The 25,069-nt window shown below is 36.4% G+C and overlaps 1 protein-coding gene across 2 annotated transcripts in view; it reads left to right on the top strand.

The window, feature by feature from the left end:
* The first annotated feature begins 233 nt into the window (after positions 1-233).
* ca16b (carbonic anhydrase XVI b) overlaps positions 234-25,069 on the top strand; it is a 122,523-nt gene continuing 97,687 nt past the window's right edge. The window contains exon 1 of one of the 2 annotated variants that reach the window (XM_048198895.1): positions 234-856. In XM_048198895.1, coding sequence (XP_048054852.1) covers positions 769-856 — 88 coding nt within the window. In that variant the 5' untranslated portion in view covers positions 234-768. The remainder of the gene's footprint in view (positions 857-25,069) is intronic. The other variant, XM_048198896.1, reaches the window with a different exon arrangement.

Raw genomic sequence — 25,069 nt, 5'->3', positions numbered from 1 at the left:
TTTTTTTTTTTAATGATACTATATAAATACTATGAAGTAATAAAAGATTATGCCTTTTCTTTTACCTTAAGCCCCACGAAAAATATAAAAAATTAATTCATTTTCATTATAGAATATTTTTTTTAATCACTAATCCGGACGACCAAAAAAAGGCGTCACGTCATCGACCCTACTAAATATGCATTCTTGGAACGCCGCTTTGACCAATCAGATCACAGGACCGGAACTAACTGTTTTAGAAAGACACACTATGAGAACAGTCTTGTGCTTCAGCTTCCAGTAGCCAATCCTCATCTTTCTTCGGCAGTCGTACACAACCACAGCCTTCGGCGCTAGGATCCAGAGGGCAGGGCTTTGATTTCCCAACTAATTTCTCTGGCAAAACACGAAACGCTCATATGCACAACTTCCTGGATAGAGAAGCGGTCCGCGCTGAATGTGATTGAAGCGACTGACTTTGTAGATGCGCGCGAGAGAGAGCCGCTGTACAGCAGAGGAACTGAAAGAGCACGAGCGTCTGAAAGTGTGTCCGGTTGGGATTAACTTGAGAATGTAAAGAGAATGTAAAGGACGCCACCGAGAGCAGAAGTGTGCGCGGATTGTGGGCTGTCCGAAATGTCCCACGAAACAGGCACAAGATTTGTCGCCGGTCATTAAAATCGCCTTGATCACTCTCGCAATTATTTCGGTTAGTCAAGTTAGTGTGTTTCCTTCATTGACGCTCAATTTGATCCGCCATTCCGTGTTGCTCTAATTGCGCATTTGGACATGTGGAGACTGCGAGGATCGTGTCGTTTGGGGATGTTGTGTTTGACTTTATCAGCCCTTCTCATCCAACCCATCAGCTGTCATCCCGGTAAGAGAGGCCTTTGTGGTTAATATTTTATAATCGGAACGGTGATTGTGGGAGATTTCTCTGCAAAAAGTTATGTTCAATGGGCAGGTGCATTGGTGTCGATCAGCGTCAGAGATCATAAGGCATTAAGAGTGACTGTGTATGTTTAGGGTAAATATGTGCATTGCAATGCAAACGGATCATAACTGTAGCTGCTATAATCCAGTGTTTTTAAAAGGTGCACATTTGATTGAAGGTCAGTTTCGCAGTGCTTTGTGACAGAAGTAAAGGCTCGGATGGTCTCACGGACTTGATTGTTCCCAAGGTGATGTCATCCAGGCTATGTGAAGGGTATCCAGAAACTCATAGATTTGACTTCTATTAGTTAAATATTTTATTTATTTATTTTTATGCAATTTGTTTGTATTATTATTTTTTTTAATTAACGATTTTATTATATTTATTCCATTATTTAGATTTTTTTTTTGTAATTATTTTTTTTATTTCTGATTTTTATATCAGGCTGACAGATTCACGTTCAGAAATGCATCTCTTGTATTCTCGTGCATGTGAAATTAATCCGAATTGTTTTTAAGAAGTTCATCCAGTTTGTGAGCAGATGCACTCAAAATGTTTTCATTATTACAACAGCATCTTTGTTTTCCATCCATTTAAACTGTCACAGTAATTTCTTTCATTTTATATTTAGTACCACTTAGATTCTACTTAAGTTTAATTGCTGTCTTAAATTAAGTTTTCCATTTTAATCAGTTTATATACAGGTATAGATATATATATATACACACAAATTTTTTTTTTTTTTTTTTTTTTTACAGTGATTTAAAAAGTAGCTTAAACCAGCATAAGTTGGTCTTACATGGTTTAATAGTCTCCCAACCTGGCTAAATTGCTTTTTAGCTGCCAGCCTGACCTTTTGAAAAATACCAGCCAAGAGACCATCTTGACCAGATGGGAAGACCAGCTAAAACCAACAAACCATCTTAAGCCGGTTTAAACATGTAAATAGTTGCTGTGTTCAAATTTAAATGACATATTTAGTGTAAATCTGGTTCAGTTACCATGTTGTATCAATTGGTTTTCCTAGCTACATTGAAGAGGACTCTTGAATATTCAGATTAGTAGTTGAGCAATATTACATTTGCTGCCCATGAATATGTGCTTTCATTCTATTCCCTAATCATCTCTGGATATATAATGTGAGAATATTATCTTAATTGCATTATCATCACATTAGCATTGTGCTGAATGTCACCATTTACAGCCAAGAGAGAAGTTATAAAAGCATAGCTATTCTTTTTGAGCTTCACATATGCCAAATTTCCCTTTTAATCTGTTGCTTTTGGACATCATGTTAGCTTAATAAACATAGTGAAAAGCATCCCAAGCAAAAAGTCTGACTGGTAATATGGAACATGAAAACAAATTGGACAAACCAGACCTTTTCGCCACTGCTGAAACGGCATTGAAATATAGGCTTGAAAATGTGTTGATCCATTATTACTCAAAGATATTAGCCTGTGTGTGTGAGCAGATGAACTGAACATGGCGGACATCGCAACTCAATGTTTCCTTTTCCTGTCCCAGCCCTCATTAGCTTTTGTTATACAGACACACGCTTTTGTACAGATCCTGTCCTTGTATTTCTATTAGCGGTATCATATTTCTATAAAGCTGACAGTGAGCTGAGATGGTCTGTATGTAGAGCAATGGTTAAATTGCAAGTTTAGATAACCTCTAATGGCAACAGCCTGTTACATCAGCTTGCATAATTTTTAATGAGGAGAAGTTATATTTGACATCAAAATCGGAACAGATGTTTTATTCTTATTCGAAGGACCTTGAACTTTGCATTTGTTTGGTGTGCAGATTCTTCTTTTCTACTTATTCTTATTGAAGACAGGCTGGACACTGGGCATTAGGGCATTCTGACCCAAGGCCGTTCCCTATTGTCTTCACCCAAGCTTCTCAGAAATGAAAGGGCACTTCATTATTTGTTTCAGGAAGGGCTGGGACTTCCAATTATATAATTCTTTTTTTTCTGAATTCTATTTGAATTATATATTGTTTCTGTGGCTCTGATTGTGCTTACATTGTGAAGACCAAATATATAGCAGCTTAAATTATACAATATAATGTCTTGATGAAAATGTAAAAATGCAGAATATCATTAAAGGTCCCCACCATGACAAACAGTGCTGGGTAGTAACTGATTATATATCAATCTGGATTAGGTAATCAGATTCCAAAAATTGAGTACTTGTAATTGGATTAAAATACATTTTAAAATGTGCTTAATCAGACTACAGTTACTTTTTTTTATTATTAATTACATGATTACATATTCCTTTCTAAAAAACCCTATTACTTATATACAGGGTTTGGACAATGAAACTGAAACACTGACCAATATAGTTTTGGAAGTTTTACGCCTATATATGCGCGGCCTGGTGGCCAAACTTTACTGATTTTTCATTCCATCAGCTGGAGCAGAGTGTGAAGGTTGAATTAGCAGAGCAATAGCACAGCTGTACGTAAAATATTGCAATCCACACAACATAATGGGAGACATATCAGAGTTCAAAAGATGACGAATTGCTGGTGTGCATCTCGCTGGCTCATCTGTGACCAGGACAGCAAATCTTTGTGGTGTATCGAGAGCTATGGAATTCAGGGTAATGTCTGCATACCACCACAAAGGATGAACCACAATCAACAGGAGTAACTGTTGACACAAGAGGAAGCTGTCTGAAAGGGATGACTAGGTACTAACCCGGATTGTATCCAAAAAAACATAAAACCACAGCTGCCCAACTCACTGCAGAATTAATTACTTACCTTGAAATGTTTTCACCAAAACTGTTCGTTGGGAGCTCCACAGAGTCAATAGTCATGGTCAGGTTGCTATAGCCAAACCTTTGGTCATGTGCCAGTGCCAAATGTTGGTTTCAATGGTGCAAACAGTGCAAATCTTGGGCTGTGGACAATTTGTATTCTTCTCTGATGAGTTCACCTTCACTGTCTTCCCCACATCCGTGGGAGTTACAGTGTGGAGAAGCCCCAAAGAGGCTTAACACCAGCATGCCCAGAGTGAAGCACAGAGGTGGGTCAGTGATGGTTTGGGCTGCTATATCATGGCATTCCCTACTGTGCTTGATGGGCGTGTCACTGCCAAAGACTACCAAACCTTTCTGGAGGACCAGAAAACGTTTTTCTTTATCCAGCTTCCACTGTTCTGGAAGAGGAATGGCTCAAAATCCCTCTGGCTACTGTGAAGGACTTGTGTCTGTCATTCCCAAGACAAATTGATGCCATATTGGCCGCAAAAAGGAGGCCCTACACCATACTAATAAATTATTGTCTAAAATCAGGTGTTTCAGTTTCATTGTCCAACCCCTGTATGTTTGGAAATCTTTTAGATTTGTGAAATTGTACACACCGACCAGCCACTATAGTCAAGTGGATATAATTACACATGACCACTGGATTTACAGAAATCATTTCACTTGTATGGAAGGTTTTTGTCAACATTGCAACATCTAATCAACTCCTGACAAACTTGTGTTAGTTATTATTTTAATTATCACTTAAGGTGTGTTCACACTTGGCAAGTTTGGTTCAATTAAAATGAACCCTGCGTTAGTTCATTTGAATAAGTGTGAACGCTGCCATCCGAACCCTGGTGCGCACCGAACAAGTGGACTGAGACCCTTGAAAAGATGGGTCTCGGTCCACTTCCAAACGAACTCTGGTGCGGTTCGACTGAAATATGAATGCAACATGGACTAAAGACATGCAAACAAACCAAAAACAGAACATGATGTCACAAGATGCGACCCTAAAAAGGACAGAATGCTCAAGCATACCTGTTTTTTCTCCTCATAGTTTTGATGTTGCCCATCACAGTTTGGTGCAGGTGTCAGAACTGTCTCCAGAGAACTGCGTCTTCTTGCAGCAGATCTTCATTTGTGTGACGGGACTCCTTTAGACATTTTATAAGCTCTTCACAAGCTCCATCTTATACTATCATATGTACGCACATACAGCGAGCGCATTTAGCCCAGCACACAGCATTGTTTTGGATATTCAACAAGTGCCATAGAAAAATATACATCATAAAAGCAGTTTGTGTTAAAATTGACAGTGTGAACACTAATCAAACCAGGACTGAATGTATCATTTTCTTTTTTGGTCCAGACCAAACAAACCAAGAGAACTGAACTACAAGTGTGAACACACCCTTAGTGAGTCATTTAACCATGTATTACTATATCTTTGGAAGGCTTTTGTCTTTCAAATATATTAAAATGCAAAATGTAATATTTACATGTGATGCAGGGATTCCCAAATGTTTTTTGTCAGCTGTTTGGCCGAATATACAGTAATCAACATTTGAAGTGGATCAAAACCGTTCATCAAAGAAAACCTTTTTCTTATAATAATTGAGTTCTTAGGACAACTTTGATGAACCCTTTTGATCCACTTCAAATGTCGACTACTATATTTACTTGAAATCCCCCTGAGTTTTAAAGTCAATAATTTAACATTTGCACATTCATGGTTCTCTGATGTCAGTTAATGATCACAAGATATGCAGATAAATAAATATAAATAAATATCTTTCTAAAACAAACACCATTTTTAGTAATTTTTTCATTTTGATTTGTTTTTATGTATTTTAATTTGACATTTTTATCATTTAATTAATGATTGGATTAGAATCCCCTGCAGTTCCTTCACAAACCCTAAAGATTTTACAAGATAAGTTAAGTCAAAACGCAAAACTAATCTAAAAGTAATCAAAAAATAGTCTGATTACCTCAAATGTGTACTATAATAGATTACATTACTAACTACAAATTTCACCATGTCATTTGCAATTAGTATTGTATAACAATTTGTAAGTAATTTAACTAGCTCCGAAGACATGAGTGTTTGTGTGTTTTCAGCAAGGGCCACTACCACATTCAATCGCGTACCGCCAGTTCACATCTGAGCAGGTTTTGTGTACAAAATTGAATGCACACCCTTGAGCTACACGCTTTTGGGCATTTGTAAATGTGTTTAAACCTATATCAGATGTGAAGCGGTAACTTTGAGTGTGTGCACCAGTGGGCACGTGCAAAAGAAGGTCAAAGATCTCCAATCCCTGTGGGGTGTGTCTATCATCTCTTCTGGCTGACACCACAGGAAGCTTCTGCTCGACACCAGTATCCATCAAGGGCCTCTTGTCAAAAGACACTGGATTTTTAATGCTCTACCTTGCCCTTCAGTCTTTGTTGCCACACTCTCGCTCTCCCCTAATGAGGAGTCCTTTCCTGTATGATTGAAAGGCAGTCGGCGCAATAAAATCAGAAAAGAAGCCCTCTACTCCTCTGCCATTCTTATCCACCCATCACCAAATCCCTGACCTGCATACAAAGTCTGTAAAGCATTTAATTGAAAGCAGAGAGTAAAAAATCTATACGCAGGAAGCATTAAAAATAATGGCAAGCAGTGATCCAGATCCATATTTCATATCCACAGATGGATGTGACTTTTACATATGTCACTGGCTCACTTTAGCGTGCATTTTACAGGATTGGAGTTTTGACTGCGGGCAAGCGCTTTAATAGTGTGTTAAAGTTTTAGTTCCCAGGTAGATCACGTCTGTTTAACACTCCTTTTAGACCCAGATATGGCTTGTTAGGCTAATAAAACACTGGCGTTTCGCCCCACAGTTTGTAATTACTTTCTGTGGTTGGAATTCAAGAATAAAGCAGTGATGATTTTACGAGACACTTTTAGATACGGATATGGTATGAATCTACATCTGTTGTGTTTTATTCTAGGATTCTGAAAAGTGTGTGTGCTCTTATATCTGCTTCGTCAGCAGTATGTTGTCAGCAGGGGAAAGATTCAGGAGGGACCTTTCCCCTCCTCCCATCTTAGTCCTTATTTTACTCGTTTTGCATGGTAATTTTTGACATTCATGTCTATTTGGTCATGACCATCATATTTGGCATTAAATGTAACAACTCTAAAAGCTTTACATGATATATTTAACATATTTGTAGGTATGCACAATATACAGATAAGTATATCATGTTATGCTGCTAAATATTAGAGTAAGGTTTCTTTTTTAAATGAAATGAATACTTCTATTCAGCAAAGATGCATTAAATTGATCAAAAGTGACAGTAAAGACATTTATAATGTTATACAACTAATTCCATTTCAAATAAATGCTGCTCTTTTTAATTTTCTTTGCATCAAAGAGTCCTGAAAAAAATGTATCACTGTTTCCACAAAAATATTAAGCAGCACAACTGTTTGTTTTTTTATAAAATGGATAATAATAAGAATTTTTTCTAGAGTGCAAAATCAGCATATTAGATTGATTTCTCAAGGATCATGTGACGCTGAAGACTGATGAAGAATAATGATGCTGAAAATTCAGCTTTTCCATCACAGGAATAAATTACATATCTAAATCAGTTCATGTGAGTAGAGTGGTTCAATATTAATATTATAAAGCGACGAGAATATTTTTGGAGTGCCAAAAAAAACAAAATAAAGACTTATTTAGTGATGGCCGATTTCAAAACACTGCTTCAGGAAGCATCGGAGCACAAATGAATCAGTGTGTCGAATCATGATTCAGATCGCGTGTCAAACTGCCAACGGCTGAAATCACTTGACTTTGGCGCTCTGAACAGCTGATTCGACACGCTGATTCATTATGCTCCGAAGCTTCCTGAAGCAGTGTTTTGAAATCGGCCGTCACTAAATAAGTCGTTATTTTGTTTTTTTTTGGCGCTCCAAAAATATTCTCGTCGCTTTATAATATTAATATTGAACCACTGTACTCACATGAACCGATTTAAATATGTTTTTAGTACCTTTATGGATCTTGAGAGAGGAAATGTCATTGCTCCCTATGCAGGCCTCACAGGAATAAATTACATTCTAAAATATATTGCAAAAGACAAGTTATTTTAAATAATAATGATATTTCAGAATATTACTGTTTTTTTACTGTATTTTTCATCAAATAAATGTAGCCTTGGTGAGTCTTTATTTCTTTTTGACTCTCAAAAACATTAAAAATAGCTTATTCAAGGAAATTTAAATCTCTCTCTCTCTCTCTCTCTCTCTCTCTCTCTCTCTATATATATATATATATATATATATATATATATATATATATATATATATATATATATATATATATATATATATATATATATATATATATATATATTTAATGCTAGGCATAGCAAGGCATCCTAATATCATAGTTTATACACTCGCATTTTCTAAAAATCAGAAACCACCAGTGCATAAATCAGTGCAGTGATCTTTGTCTTGAAGATATTTCTTCTTAATGATTGCAGTGTTGTGGTTTTTGAAGATGTACTGCTTTTTCTCGTAAAGTATCTTCTGTTTTCTGTTCTCCACACGAACGGCATTTTAATTAGTACTTTAAAAGATGAGGAAATGAGCATTTGTGTAACCCGCTCCCTATTTAAGACCTAGTTTTCTTGACTTCTTCACCAGCTGAGTGAGTAATCGCCCAGAGCAGATGAGATATTTACATTTTTATTGAGGTGCAGGACACAACTGGAGGCCAGGGCTCGGGTCAGAGATTCTTTAGCCACGAGCTCTCTGTGAGTCTTTTATCATATGTTTCCAATTGCCACATGCTGCGCTTTGGATCTCCTGTGTATTTGATGAAGGGCCTTGACCTGCTGCATCCTTATATCGATTCCCATCCGACTGTCCAATCACCCACACCAATGACACCACGAACCATGTTAAAAAGGATGTTAGGAATGAAAGACTGTGATGTGGTTCTGCTGGTTTATAGGCTCCTTTGATGATACTGTGGCGCATGAGTGAGCTACTTAGCTGGAAGGCGGTCTCAAATGTATCATTTTATGTGCGTGGTACTTGTATAGAATCTAATTACATGTATATTCAGTTCTGTGCGGACATATTAAAATGATAAAACTCGCAGCTATGTGTTAATAGCTGTGTTTTGTAAGAACTGAGATTTTCAGAGATAATAATCTGATGGAAGTAATTGGATGTCAGTCCATGTAGCCTCTCGCCAATGATTCTGTTAATTATGCATTATTTTAAGAGAGAGGTTATATTATCTTAATATGATGATTGATTAGTGGCCTTAATAGCCTGACAGCTTCTGAAGCCTTGGAGTGGATGTTTTTCTCACTCTCTCTCACACATTCACTTTGTCCTTCTTTTTTCTTCTCACTCACTCTCTTTCCTGACCTTAATACTTATGAGATATAAAAGTATGGGAGAGTTATCTTGCCCCTCGACTTGTTGGAAGCACAGCCAAAATGCTCAGAGAAGTGGTAATTTCCTTTTCTCAGATGTATTACAGATAGTGCTGAGGTGGATGGACGTGCACAAAACACACACACACTTTGTTCCCATGTGTCCTGCCTGTTCACATCCACAAAAAAACCTTTTGTAGTTTTTGAAAGCCATGAAGTCAAATGATAAAGTTCAGACATAATCAGGGCTCAACAATAAGGATTTACTGATTTTATATATATATATATATATATATATATATATGTATATACATACACAATTTTTTTGTATAAATGTATTATATAAGTTTAATATATAGATATATAGATATATAGATAGATAATATGCGCACAAGTGGTGCGAAACCAGGGCCCACGTCATTGACTTATCCTTATTGTTGAGCACTGATTATTGCGAAACCGTGTTTGTGATATCATGACATCATTGTCTCACTTCGTCTTAAACCTGCTAATCTGAGATTGTTTTGCCTGTCTTTTATACTTAGTGCTTTAGAGCAGAAAAGTCATGTGATTTAAGAGCCGCTTTTTGAGTAGCCTTTAAATTTGATTAAGAGACTTTAGAAAACAAATTATAAGATTACAGCTTCTCTAAGGGGATAAAAACACAATCAGTCTCAACAAGCATCACATCACATTACATCACATTGACATTTTTTGTTTTGTAAAAGCAACAAATATCACTAAATAAGTTCAAAACAACAGAATACCTAAACTGTGTTTTCTCGGAGCAATGTTTGAAAACAATTTTTTTTCCCTTCATTTTTGTGGTAATTAGAGAGAAAAAAAGAGACAATCATGCAGAATGGAGGAAATGAAAAATGTCTGACTCAAACCCATGTTTGCCACCTGAACTCCATAGCTCAATGTGTTAGACCATGTACGCTATCCACTGACTAGACCATTGTTTTGGTCATTGTAATATTGTGAAATTAGTTAAGAACATCAAAGTGAATTTGAATTGTTAAAGGTGCACTACACAAGGTTCCCCCCCCCCCAAGTAGCTTGAAATTTTACACTAGAGAGGCCAGAGTTCTGCAGTGCAAGGTCTAAAAGAAGTGGTTCACAAACTTTTTGACTTCAAGGCCACCATTCTCAAAGAAAATTTTGAAGACAATACATTCAAATAATTAAACAAAATAAAATAATTATAAATTACAACGCTTTTTATTACCAATGAATTTAAATGACTTCTAGTTGTTCATGGTTTATAGTTTATTATTTGCTCAGAAACAGCAATTTCTGCCCATTAAAATATTTTAGAGCTTAAATTACTATAAAATGCATAATTATGGAAATTTTCATGACTTTTTAATATTTTATTCATTTCCATGACTTTTTTGCACTTTTAAAATCCCCTCAGATCTGCATACTCCTACTAGTTTGAGGTTACTTTAAAACATTTGAGATATTCATAGAAAAAAAAAACAGACTTGCATGTATAAATTACACTTCTTTCTTTTTTTTTTACTAAAAAGTAACACTTTAGACCAGTGGTTCTCAGCCAGATGGCCGGGGCCCATTAGGCGGCATCCGCAAATTTTTCAAGGGGGTCGCAGAATGGGTTAAAATGATTTAAAATAACACAAAACAAAACATAAGATAAAACAGCTAAAGTTTAAGCTGTTTCTTATTTTAATTTAGTTTCTTTAACAACTGTCATTTTTATTTATGAACTGTCTTGGGAAACCTGGATTTAGTTTTGATTAGAAAGCTAGATGAAAATCAGTAGATGGAACCTTTATGGTTCTGTGATTATGTGTGTCCTTGTAAAGGTTGTTACACACTCACTCAATTGCTTGATAATTAATGGTGAAAATGTATTTGCCCTTTCCTCAAACCTGTAACATATGATTAATCCAGCTAATGGATTTGCCCAAGCTTTTGATAGACTCAGTCAGCAGAGCGTTCAGCTACTATAGCTGGTAAGTCCTCAGTGTTAGCTTTGGCAGCTTTAGTGATGGCTACTGGTCTGAGAGACTCCGTCTATAGGGATCTTAATTACACTGTAATTATCTTTCACACCGGGCAGATGTTAAGGCATTCTCTGCTCTTAATAGCCTCAATGGAATTTTACATTATGCAGTATACTTTGCCATTTTCATTTTATTCATGAAGGATCACATAATTCTCCAGTGGAACCCGACAGAGAACTCTATAAAACGGAGCTTTCTCTGTCTGCGCTGCCTGTTTAACCCTTGGCTTTTCTACACAGGAAGTTGTACTGTATTGCTGTTTAAAATAGGTCAGTCTTCTACTAAACAATGAAACAATAGGCTATCACTTGTTCCATAAATACAGGATAAAGCCAGGATGTTAGTGGTTTGCGAACACAATGTGGGCTGGCTTGCTTTGACTCCAGACTTTCATGGTGCGGGGTCCACCTTGTCCCCTGCCTTTTGCTTTAATACTATAGATAGGATCTTTTCTTCCTTGTGGCCATTGATTTATCCTCATTGATCAAATGAATGAGGATAAATGTTTAGTACTTATGTGAGATTTTACAGATTAAGTTACAATAGGCCATCTCTGCAAATGGTGAGGCAAAGGAAGCCATTCCTGCCTTCTCTTTTTGTTTTGTTTTTTAAACAGGTGTGCTATTTTTTTTTAAGTGATCAAATTTATGATTTTCATCTGGCTGACAAACAAACGAATAAAACAATCCCATAGACTTGCATTAGCAGAAGTTTGCATTATCAGGCAGCATAACAAGCTTGTACAGCTAAAAATAACTGGAAGCAAATGACACTGGAAGCCAGACACATTAAATTTACAAATGGCCGTGCTCGTTCTTGCATGAAAAATGAGATGGATAGACTTGTGTTTGGGATCTTTTGAATTACAAGAAACCACCCACAACTTAGCAACCACCTAGCAACACTCTAGCAATCAGCAGTAATAGCTTAGCAACTCCCTGGAAAACACTCAGAATACCTTTGCATACTGATTTTTTTTTTTTTTTACCTCTGATCTTTGGCAACCAGTCAGAACTCATTCAAAACTGTAACACAGAATCCTCCATAGCACCCTAGAAACAATTTAGATCACTTTAGCAACGACTGCAAATTTATTGTATTTTGTCACTCAGATATTTTCACATTTTTTTCCACTTTTTGTCTCACAGACAATAATTCAGGCAAAAAAATCTCATAGACTTAGGCCGCATCCACACGAAGCCAGAGCTTTCCCTATCCGATCTTTATTTCCCCTCGTCTCAAGAAATATCTGCGTACACATGAAATCACTGAAACCAACTGAAAACGATGTGGTATACATGCCAGATCAGTATGAGGCACTGTAATTCTGCTACAGAGATACACTAAAAACAGAGAATAAGACCTGGAGCATGCGCATAAACCTTGCACTTTAGTAAAGCTTAGAAATAAGATTTTGTGGGGTGATGACATCATTGTTTTACAAAATATACGGATTGGCTGTACACTCGAAAATGCAAGGGTGTCGTTTTCAAATTTATCCACTCTGGGACCCAGTTTCAAAAAATAGCAGTTTCAGGCTCCCATCACGCCGGATCATCTGGACGAAATGCCTATATGATACAAATTTTTTGCGTATACAGCTAAACGTGTCTCCTCGTGGACGGGCTCTTAGATTGACAAAGGGCCTTCATCCAAGGCAATCAGAATATCATATAAACTCAGATTTGGGCTCTTTTGAATAATTTCTGAGCACCTTAACAACCACCTAGCAACCACCCATAACACCATAGCAATGCCATAGAAAATGCTCAGAAAACAACAACAATGGCTTAGCATACTTACTGTAAATTCTTTGCTCAGAACTTTGGTAATTGGCCAGAACTTTAAAAACTGTGAAGAAACACAATATAGCAATACCTTTGAAACAATTTATAACACTTTTGCAATGACCTTTCTTGTTCATTTTTCATTCATATTTGCAATATGTTTTTAATTTTTTGTTAAATTTTCACATTTTTGTCTGGCAAAAAAAAAAAAAAAAAACTCCTAGACTGACACAGGGCTTTCAGCCATATTATCTAGGGGATAGTTGTTCAACATATCGCAAAACTCATGGTTTGGATCATATCACGATTATTAAGTCACTGATCGGAACGTTTTTCGGTACAGCAAAAAAAAAAAAAAAAAAAAAAAATTGGGGGGGTGGGTAACTTTGCATTTATTACTTAGCCTACTTTAACAACTCTGATGCAACAGCAGAAACTACTAGCTTAACTAATACATTATTAAAGGCAAGTGAACAGACTGTAAAAAGAACAAATACTGTACACAATTACAAGAATAGATAAATACAACATAAAGTTACAAATAAAGTATATGGTCTAACTGTAGTATTAATTTTCGTGTACAGAAATATAATAATGAAATGTAAAATGACACTGTTCACTGTATAAATTTAATATAGATTAAGCTTTGTTAAAGCTGTGTTTTGTTGTTTGATTTACATGACAGACAACAGCAGGTATTTATAGGTTGCTGTCACTTTAAGAGTAAGGCCCCATGCACGCACATATCTGATAGATACACATCCGAATTCTCACCTCCTTCACTTAAGACATAACCGAATGTGTTTACGAGAATATTTGCCGAGAGGGGTATTTTGACTGACATAATACATGTATGTGTCCATCCAAGTGCATTGAAGATGCGAAAAAGAAATTAATTTGGAGTTCGCAAGCTATGTATGTGCATCTGTGCGCACCGATAACAACATGGCGTGCGATAGCCTACAGAATTAAATCTTCTTTTGCCTCTTCTAGCGCAGGAATGGTTTTATATCTATTAATGTGAAAACTAGCAAGACAAAACATGTGCAAATGATAACCTTTCACTCTATTGCGGTTAAACTTGGAATTGATCCGCGAATCACATGCGTGCCGAACCATGGGGCTTGGACCGTACAGATCACAGATCAATAACTATACGTTTAACCACTACTAGGGAATCAGAATATCATAGACTTGGGTTTGGACTCTTTTGAACTGTGGCTGTTATAAACCATCTATCAAGTAAATCCCTTGAAACCATTCAGAAAACCTCACCAATTGCTTTGCATACTGTAGCCTATCATTTTTTTGCTCAGAACTTTGGTAACCATTCAGTCAATCTTTAAAACTACCTAGAAACATTCTAGTAACCACCTGTAATACTTTAGCTATGCAAGAAACCACTCAGAAAGCCATATTTGCAATGACTTTGCATAATTATTATATTTTTTGCACCGATATTCTCACTATTTTGACACTTTTTTTGTGTGTGTGTCTGACATAAAAAAAAACCCATAGACTTAAGCTGACAGCTATGTAGTCATGGGAGTGGGCTCTTTTGATTTGAGGACAATAAGCCTTACGCCTAGCGCTCAGTCAGAACACCTAGCAGCCACTAGCAACACCTTAGAAACCATTCAGAACATCTTATCATTTGCTTAGACAATAGTGGGTAAGTTGTCAGGCATTGTGGTGAAGTTTTTACATGGGCACCACTATAAAATGTAGTTTTTATTGTATTTTTAAGAAAATATGCACATTGCAGATGTTGCTGATGTAACTTATACGCCCTTCTAATGCCATACAAAGCTCTCATCCCCAGTTTGAAAAGAGTTTAGTAATTAAGATCTTCCTATTAAAGCGATTTCACAGTTTGTAAGCTGGTTTCACACACAATGACACATAATCTCGGGTCAGCTCTTTAACCTGACAGCTTTTTTTAGATGATCTCCACTGGGTCAACAGGCAAATGTAAACACTAACCGCAAAAATAGATTATGAAGCCGGAGCGGGAAGCAGAGGCCCAGTTAAATATAACTCAAGAGAGCTTCACGCTCGGCTCTCGATTCTTCCTTTGAAAAGCCGCTGTAACAAAAGTAGATTATATTTCTTTGTGGACACAAAAAAAATCACTCACACGCCGAGTCATTTATCAAAGGATTGTCTGCACTAAACAAACCACCGACTGAGGGTTATCGCTGCCGTTTATTTCTCCATACACATCAGGTGCTTTAGGTAGGAGGGAGGAGCCGCGCATCTATTATGCTTTTCTGACCTTTTCCGCTTCTAGGTCTGTGCGTGCCATGTTTGCCCTTTGAAGACTTGCTTTGGAACACAGTGTAAATGTCCGCTGTGCCATTTAAGGATGTTTGTACCACGGATTTAGAGCTTGATCAGTAAAGGTCGACAAAGAGAGGTATTGTTAAGGAAGTTGAGTGGTGCAGATGATAGACTCACCTGCTGTGACCTGTGTGTTGAATTAGAACGTGCCTGGACCTTGAAACACGCCTCACGCTTGTTTATTTACTCTTTGCCTAACCATGCGTGCATGCATATGTTGTTTAGAGTGCAATACTTTATCATGCTGTCATCAGTGCATTTATTTTTCCTATTTCACATTTTTAAGCCTCTTAAAAATTGTTTGCACCTGAAAGTGCATGATTGCGCGCAACCGAAAGTCCATTACACTTAAAGGGAACCTATTATGCGCCTTTTTACAAGATGTAATGCAAGTCTTAGGTGTCCCCAGAATGTGTCTGTGAAGTTTCAGCTCAAAATACCTGTTGTAACCATGTTGTAAATGTGCATTTTTGAGTGGAAGGAAAACTTGCCGTTTTCGTGCGTGTATCTTTAAATGCAAATGAGCTGCTGCTCCCCACCCCACTTTCCAGAAGAGGGCGGAGCCTGTACAACTCGTGCCTCAGATACTGTGCCAAAAACTAACAAAACATCTGTTTGGTTTTGATTATCATCTCTATCGTGGTCACGCTCACGTGACATTGCAGTTCTTTGTCATCATGAAAGTTTATTGTTTGCATGCGTTTTAAAGCCATATCAGTTTAAACTTCTGACGGCGCGTTCTGTGAGTATTAAACTGATTTCTCTCACACATTTTATTGCACTTAAACTGTCAAATACACGCAATGTCAAAAACACACAAAGTTCACAAACACAGTTGGTTATGTCTGTGAACATAAACAGTAAGGAAAGAAATTGTATGTGTACATTAGAACTGTGTATTAAAGTGACAGCAGCGAAATATGCAGTACTGTATATGCTGTTAATATGAATCAAACAACAAAAGAAAAACAAAAAATCACTCACTGCTCTTGATTTAAATAACTTTAGTAGCTTACATTTCAACATTTCTTAGTTGAATGCTGCTGTTAAATGCTCTGGCGAGGAGATAAAAATGGCGGACTGTGTACAGCTCACTCAGGGGAGGAGCTAGGCTAATAGGGCTGATTCCATGGCCAGTCATGGGCGAGGCTACTCTTACATAAGAGTGGGAGGAAACCTGGAACCGCTCATTTGGAGAGACTGCTTATGATTTATAGGGATTATAAAGAAAATAGTGGGTGGATTTTTACCATTATATGCTGGTTGTTTACACACACTGTGGACACACATCTGTGTTCAAACACCTTTTAAAAGTTCATTTTGCATAATAGGTCCTCTTTAAAACATATTATAGAGCCTACTTTGTATAAGCATAAATTATAAACAAATGCCACAACATATTTTTGTATAATATGTGCAAAACAGAATTTGATCATCAGTGATAAACAGACCCAGATGTCCTTGTGTTTGATGCTAATTAATGTGAACAGTTTGTTTCTGTTTGGGTGTTGTAAAGGTTGCATGTTTTTCTATAGTTATTAAAGTGGCTATTCAAAAATACACAGCCTGATGGAAAAATTCTTGAAATGAAATATCACTTAGTCATCTCAATACATTATGGTTGATGAGAACCGTGTCACGACAGCATCAGCGTTTTAGCGTGTCTTTATTTTAACTATGTTTATTTGTCAAAAAAGGGCCATAGTGGGTGTTTCGGCTTAATTAAACCTCTGAGTTCTCATGTTAAAGTGTGACGGGCTATTTTCAGCACGCCTAGTGGGAGTATGGGTTGTTTATGTATTATGCTGAGGAGTCCGCTGAGAAGCTTATATGTGCATGGTAACAGTAGCGTTATATTGTCCTTTTATATGTGGGTTATGGAACAAATGACCAAAACGAACTGCAATATTTAGTTCTGATAGTTTATTTAAATGGATTTTGTCCTCTATAAAGATCTTTTTTTTGTTGTTGTTGACAGGTTTTGTTTTTAAATGGTTAGTTCACCCAAAAATGAAAACTCTGTCATTAATTACTCACCCTCATGTCGTTCCACACCTGTAAGACCTTTGTTCATCTTCAGAACACAAATTAAGATATTTTTGATAAAATCTGATGGCTCAGTGAGGCCTGCATTGACAGCAAGATAATTAACACTTTCAGATGCCCAGAAAGCTACTAAGGACGTGTTTAAAACAGTTCATGTGACTACAGTGGTTCAACCTTACTGTTATGAAGCGACGAGGATATTTTTGTGTGCCAAAAAACAAAATAATGACTTTATTCAACAATATCTAGTGATGGGCGATTTCAAAACACTGCTTCATGAAGCTTCGAAGCTTTACAAATCTTTTGTTTCGAATCAGTGGTTCGGAGCATGTATCAAACTGCCAAAGTCACGTGATTTCAGTAAACAAGGCTTCATCACGTCTTAAGTGTTTCGAAATTTCAGTGGTTCACCACTGGGGGGCGTGACTTTGGCAGTTTTATAAGTGTTATCTTAAGTGTTATCTGACATAATTAAGATAAAATTTTTCTGACAGAGTTTAAAGGGTTAGTTCACCCAAAAATGAAAATTATGTCATTAATGACATAATGTCGTTCCAAACCCGTAAGACCTTCGTTCATCTTCGGAACACAGTTTAAGATATTTTAGATTTAGTCCGAGAGCTTTCTGTCCCTCCACTGAAAATGTATGTGCGGTATACTGTCCATGTCCAGAAACGTAATAAAAACGTCATCAAAGTAGACCATGTGACATCAGTGGGTTAGTTAGAAGTTTTTTAAGCATCGAAAATACATTTTGGTCCCAAAATAACAAAAACTACAACTTTATTCAGCATTGTCTTCTCTTCTGGGTCTGTTGTTCATCCGGGTTCACGACTCCTCAGTGAACCGCAGCGCACTGCTGATGTAAGACGCTGCTGATGTGTTATCTGGTGCGCCAGAGTTTCGTTTACAGTCTGAGGGAGACACACGCTGTATTCAAGCTATTTTTTAAAATGGTGCGTAAGTGTGCATGTCGCGAATGTCCTAATCTCCAAAAACAACGACGTAAAAGTGCATTACCAACGCCGACAGATGAAAGGATTCAATGGAATCAATTCAGTGGAATCAATTCAATGGAATCAATTCAATGGAATCAATTCAATGGAAAGGATTCCGGAAGAGAAGACAATGCTGAATAAAGTCGTAGTTTTTGTTATTTTTGGACCAAAATCTATTTTCGATGCTTCAAAAACTTCTAACTAACCCACTGATGTCACATGGACTACTTTGATGATGTTTTTATTACCTTTCTGGACATGGACAGTATACCGCACATACATTTTCATTGGATGGACAGAAAGCTCTCGGACTAAATCTAAAATATCTTAAACTGTGTTCCGAAGATGAACGGAGGTTTTACGGGTTTGGAACGACATGAGGGTGAGTCATTAATGACATCATTTTCATTTTTGGGTGAACTAACCCTTTAACTCTGAGATTTTGGTTTGACTGTATATAAGTGAAATCTTAGCAAAATCAAAATCATTAGCACGTCTAATGTGCTGCCCAGCAACACTTTAGCAACTACATAGAAATGCATTATTTTGGAGAGTTTTGCATGGGCAAACGCCCATCATACTTTATTTATAAAATGTAAAAATTAGAGTTAGGCATGTTATTTAATCGGCAAACAACTATATTGCATACTTAAACATGGGTGGTAGATGCACCAATTGTGTGTTAGAGAACACCTCACATCTGCTAACACCTGCGTGTTCGTGTTTACCCATGTGTAGGTTGCCCAGGTTACCCGTTATGTTGATGTTTGTGAGTTCAGAGGCAGCAGTTCCTCTTTAATGTCATGTTTAGCTGCACTCAACTGCGTAAATGCACCTGGCATCACAATCTGCCAGTGCACATATTGCTTGTCTCTTGTATACCTCCCGCCTGATAACAACAAGCCCGCTACAGGCACACACACAGCTCACCTTTAGCAAGCCACCTTTCATTCACTTTATTTGCCATCTCCTTACCGCGTCAAATGCCAGACATGCAAACATATTTCCTCAGAGGACTGGTTTGCTGATGTGGCGCCTGCTGGCTGGTAGCTACTGTTTTAAATGCCCATGGGAAAAGACTTCAAACAAGCCTTGCGCAAGCACTAAGGTATCGAGTCCATTATTTTAGGTCGGAACCTAATGTTTACCCTTTGTAACGAGCGATGAGAAAATCATTATAGGTTAGTGTTCCCTATTCATAACCTTTGAATGGTTTCTGATAGCTTTCACAGTTGCTAATTGTCTGCCATGCCAGTACAATGCTCTACGTAGTCTGTTGCTGTCCGTCAGGGATTAGACGATAAACAGACCTAGACAGGTCGCTAACCAATGAGAGCAGCTCTAATTGCTTACTAACCAATAAGAGTGGACGTAATTGCTGCAATGGAGAGAATCGACTTAGTGCAGCCACTAATTAATCTCCAAAGTAATGATGCAAGTGAGGGCAAGAGCGGAGCGAAGGATTGGAAAATCTGTTTATGCAAGAGTAGCAGCACCAGGGTGTCTTCGCCCCAGAGACCGAGTCACTTTAAGACACTTTGAAGTGAGATAAAATGAGGAATTGCACTTCACTTCTGAGATCTGATGACTGCTTGACAGGATGCTCTGTTTAAGAGCTCACAACATATGTGCACGTAATGTGTTGAACTATACATCTGGGAAGCTGTAGTTCCCTTGAAAATGAAAATGTTATCATTTACTCACCACGTTTCTACATGGCAGGTAAACATTTTTGTCTCAAAGCAAAGATGCCTCAGGATAGTATGGAAGCTTGTTTCTGACACTGAATAAAAAACAAAAAAGTTTATAAAGTCAGGATTGTGTGATACCAACTCACAATTGAGTTATAAAGTCAGAATTGAATTTCCTCAGAATTGGATTTTATAACTCACCGTTGTGAGTTTATATCTCACAATTCAGAGAAAAGAAGTCAGAATTGCGAGTTTATATCTCGTAATTGCTTGAAAAATGTCAGAATTGCTTGAAAAAAGTCAGAATTGTGAGTTTATTTCTCGCAATTCTGACTTTATTTCTTGCAATTGTGAGTTTATATCTCGCAATTCTGACATTATAACTCGCAATTCTGACTTTTTCTCGTAATTGTGAGTTTATATCTCGCAATTCTGACTTTATTTCTCGTAATAGTGAATTTTATCTCGCAATTCTGAGAAAAGAAGTAAGAATTACGAGATGTAAACTCGCAATTCTAAGAAAAAAAAGGCAGAATTGTGAGATAAAAAGTCGCAATTACCTTTTTTTTATTTTTTTTATTTAGTGGTGGAAACAAGCTTCCATAGGATAGGGGTATGTTTACATTAGTGAACATATTTGAAATAAAAATGGAAACATAGACTATCATCAGCAAGATTTTTTTTTTAAGAAATGCACACTTTTATTCAGCAAAATATATAACAACAAATAAATGCTGTTCTTCTAAACTTTCTATTCAGAATCCTGAAAAAAAAAAAATCACAGTATCCACTAAAATATTAAGCAGTTTAATATTATAAATATTAAACTCTTTTCAGCATTGCTAATAAGAAACATTTCTTATTCACTAAATCAGCATAACAGAATGATTTCTTAAGGTTTCAGTTTACTACTGTGTCTAATAGTTGAGCCATTCACACACGTACAGCTACAAGTTTTCACAGGCAGCCAAATAAGATGATACCTTTTTAAACGAAATATATGGTAGTGTGAAAAATATGATGCACAGTTTGCTAGATGAAGTGGGCAGCACAGTTTAAGTAAAATCATTCAGCTTGATTTTATAAATCTAAATGAACTTGTTTTATTCAAGTGAAAGTATGATCATTATTTATAATATTGTTTAATCAAATTGACTACATTAGATTATACCAACGTAAATAATTTTCTTAAAATCGAGTGAGGTATAAATAACTCCTTAAGACACTAACTGTATGTTCATAATGTATTTTTGGTTCACATTTTCACTATTTATTTATTTATTTATTTATTGCAGAAAACCATAACTAGATGCACTTACAAATGCACTAAACTGCTAGTCTCTTCCTGACATATGATCTGCCATATGGTTCAATAAAGCAGGAAAAGAAGCTCTTTAAAGTTGAGCATGAAAAGGCGTAGTGTTGTTCAGAGTTTCTTTAATTGTCTCGAAGAGACATAGGGGTCTCTCACCAGGAGGCTTTGAAACACACAGAGCAAGATAAGCAGGGTCTTTACAAAGCCAAAGGGAGAATAGCAGGGTATACCAGGCACAGCTGGGGAAACTTGTACTTTTAGGATACTGCTGCTTGAAATATTAATATGTCTGGAGGAGAAATCCTATCCCTTACGCCCCAGAATGCATCTTTCTGATGCACACCAGGAAATGTACACTTCAATACATTTGATTCCAACCCAATCGTCCCCAGCAGTCCTTGCCAACCTCTCCAACGTGTTTCATCGTAAGAAATGGAAATGCGTATATATTACATTTTATTCTTTACAGTAACGTACTGTACAGTTCATTGTCCTTGTTATTTTGGAGCCCTGCACATGACATACAGGAAAAAAATAGTAGGCTGCGCACGATTTACTAATTCTTTCCCTCGATTTGCTAAATCATGCGCATGATTTATAAATCGAGGAAACGAATTAGTAATTTGTGCGCATGATTTAGCAAATCGAAGGAACATAATAGTCAATTGTGCGCACAATTTAGCAAATCGAGGGAATTAAATAGTAAATCGTGTGCACAATTTAGCAAAACGAGGGAACGAATTAGTAAATCGTGCATACTATTTAGCAAATCGATGGAACAAAATAGTAAATCATGTGCACGATTTTAGCAAATTGAGGGAATGGAATAGTAAATCGTGCGCACGATTTAGCAAATCGAGGGAACGAAATAGTAATTTGTGCGCATGATTTAGCAAATCGAAGGAACAAAATAGTTAATCGTGCGCACAATTTAGCAAAACGAGGGAACAAATTAGTAAATCATGTGCACGATTTTAGCAAATTGAGGGAATGGAATAGTAAATCGCGCGCACGATTTAGCAAATCGAGGGAACGAAATAGTAATTTGTGCGCATGATTTAGCAAATCGAAGGAACATAATAGTCAATTGTGCACACAATTTAGCAAATCGAGGGAATGAAATAGTAAATCGTGCGCATAATTTAGCAAAACGAGGGAACGAATTAATAAATCGTGCATACTATTTAGCAAATCGATGGAACAAAATAGTAAATCATGTGCACAATTTTAGCAAATCGAGGGAACGAAATAAAAAATCGTGCGCACGATTTAGCAAATCACGGCAACGAAATAGTAATTTGTGTGCATGATTTAGCAAATCGAAGGAACAAAATAGTTAATCGTGCGCACAATTTAGCAAAACGAGGGAACAAATTAGTAAATTGTGCGCACAATTTAGCAAATCAAGGAAATTAAATAATAAATTGAGCACACGATTTAGTAAATTAAGGGAAAAAATAGTAAATTGTGTGCACAATTTAATTTTTTCCTGCATGTTATGTGTGGGGCTCCTTATGTTATAGCTGATTTAGAATAACCCCAACGATCTGTGTATCATTTAAATAACTACCGTGTACCCACAGTTAAGCAATCATTACTAGGGGTGTGAATTTGTAAGACAGTTGTGAAAATGAAGACTAAAACTATCGAGGAAAAGTTACAGTTAAACAAAGGCATATATGGGAAAAAAATCTCCCTTAATCTCCATGTAGATTAGATGCCCCAGAGAGCACTTTTTGTTCAGTTATCAGAAAGTCAGCTACTGCTGCTGTGAAAAGACTGTCCCTCAAAACCCCACATGCAGAAGGAGACTTATGAAAGAAGCCACAAAGAGCCGAATAATCACTTTGAAGCAGCTACAGAGTTCAGTAGCTGAGAATGGAATAAAGGTGCACTAGTCAACCATATAAAGAGCTCTGTATAGCACTGGCCTATATTTTGGATGTTGGCACAGATGGATGAATGGTTTGTGCAAAATACTGCAAGGAAAGATGTTTATGTTTGCTATAAAATCATTAATCTTTAAGCAATACAGTGATCTCAAATATTAGGCCGAATTAATATTGCGGTGCTATTTTGCAAGCATTGAAATTTGTTCAACAACCTGGAGAAATTTGTGTAATTACTGTATATGCTTGCTACAAAAGATGAAAGCCATTGTCATTGATGATAAAAATCATAATGCTGACATTGAATGCTTATACAGTGTTTGTTGTTGTTAATAAGAATATTTCTGCATTTACATATATTAATTTAACAAGCGCTTTCATCCAAAGTTAAGCTGTTAGGCCAATATTTGCACTGACCAAACATTATAAAATCTAAAATGCTGTTACATGCTTTTTACATTTTTGAACTGCAGTGCATTAAAATATAAAAAATCCTGTACTGCGGCCCTTATTTAGTATTTATGTTTTATCTAATTACATTTTATAACAAAAATATAAACCAAAGTGTCAATTAACTTTTAAAGAATGATAGTATAAGCATATTTTTTAGGCAAACCATTTCACAAAATAACTTTTCTCTAAACGCAGCTTTTCAAAAAGTTTGGTAAGATTTTTTAAATAATTTTGAAAGGCCAACAGTACTATTGTGAAATTTTTCTATATGAATAATTTTCTAAAGTTTTCTATATGAATATATTTTCATGTAATTTATTCCTGTGATGGCAAAGCTGAATTTTCAGCATCATTACTCCAGTCTTTAGTGTCACATGATCCTTAGAAATCATTCTAATATGCTGATTTGGTGCTCAAGAAACCTGTTTTATTGGAATTCTTCAGGATTATTTGATTAAAGGGTTAGTTCACCCAAAAATGAAAATTCTGTCATTAATTACTCACCCTCATGTCGTTCCAAACCCGTAAGACCTTCGTTCATCTTCGGAACACAAATTAAGGTATTTTTGATCAAATCCGATGGCTCAGTGAGGCCTGCTATGAAGCGACGAGAATACTTTTTGTGCGCCAAAAAAACTAAATAATGACTTTTTATTCAACAATATCTAGTGATGGCTGATTTCAAAACACTGCTTCATGAAGCTGCGAATCTTTTGTTTCGAATCTTCGATGGTTCGGAGCATGAAAGTCACATGATTTCAGTAAACAAGGCTTTGTTACGTCATAAAGTGTTTAGAAATTTCAATGGTTTGCGTGACTTTGGCAGTTTGATTCATGCTCCGAACCACTGGTTCAAAACAAAAGATTCATAAAGCTTTGAAACTTCATGAAGCAATGTTTTGAAATCACCCATCACTATAGATATTGTTGAATAAAGTCATTATTTTGTATTATTATTATTATTATTACATGTTATTTTTGGCACACAAAAAGTATTCTCATCGCTTCATAACATTAAGGTTGAACCACTGTAGTCACATGAACTGTTTTAAATATGTCTTTAATACCTTTCTGGGCATTGAATGTGTTAATTGTCTTGCTGGCAATGGAGGCCTCACTGAGCCATTGGATTTTATCAAAAAAATCTTAATTTGTGTTCCGAAGATGAACGAAGGTCTTACGGGTGTGGAACGACATGAGGATAAGTAATTAATGACAGAATTTTCATTTTTGGGTGAACTAACCCTTTAATAGCATGTTCTAAAGAAAAGCATAATGAAATAGAATTTATATTTTTTTGTAACAATGTAAAAGTCTAAACCCTTTCTAAAAAAGTTTAATATTAATTTAAAAAACTTTTGAATGGTAATACTGTTAAAAAT

Source organism: Megalobrama amblycephala, linkage group LG8, assembly GCF_018812025.1.
Source record: "Megalobrama amblycephala isolate DHTTF-2021 linkage group LG8, ASM1881202v1, whole genome shotgun sequence".
NCBI classification, from domain to species: domain Eukaryota; kingdom Metazoa; phylum Chordata; class Actinopteri; order Cypriniformes; family Xenocyprididae; genus Megalobrama; species Megalobrama amblycephala.
The sequence above is the reverse complement of the archived record's forward strand: the minus strand, read 5'-3'. Positions and strand labels throughout refer to the sequence as shown.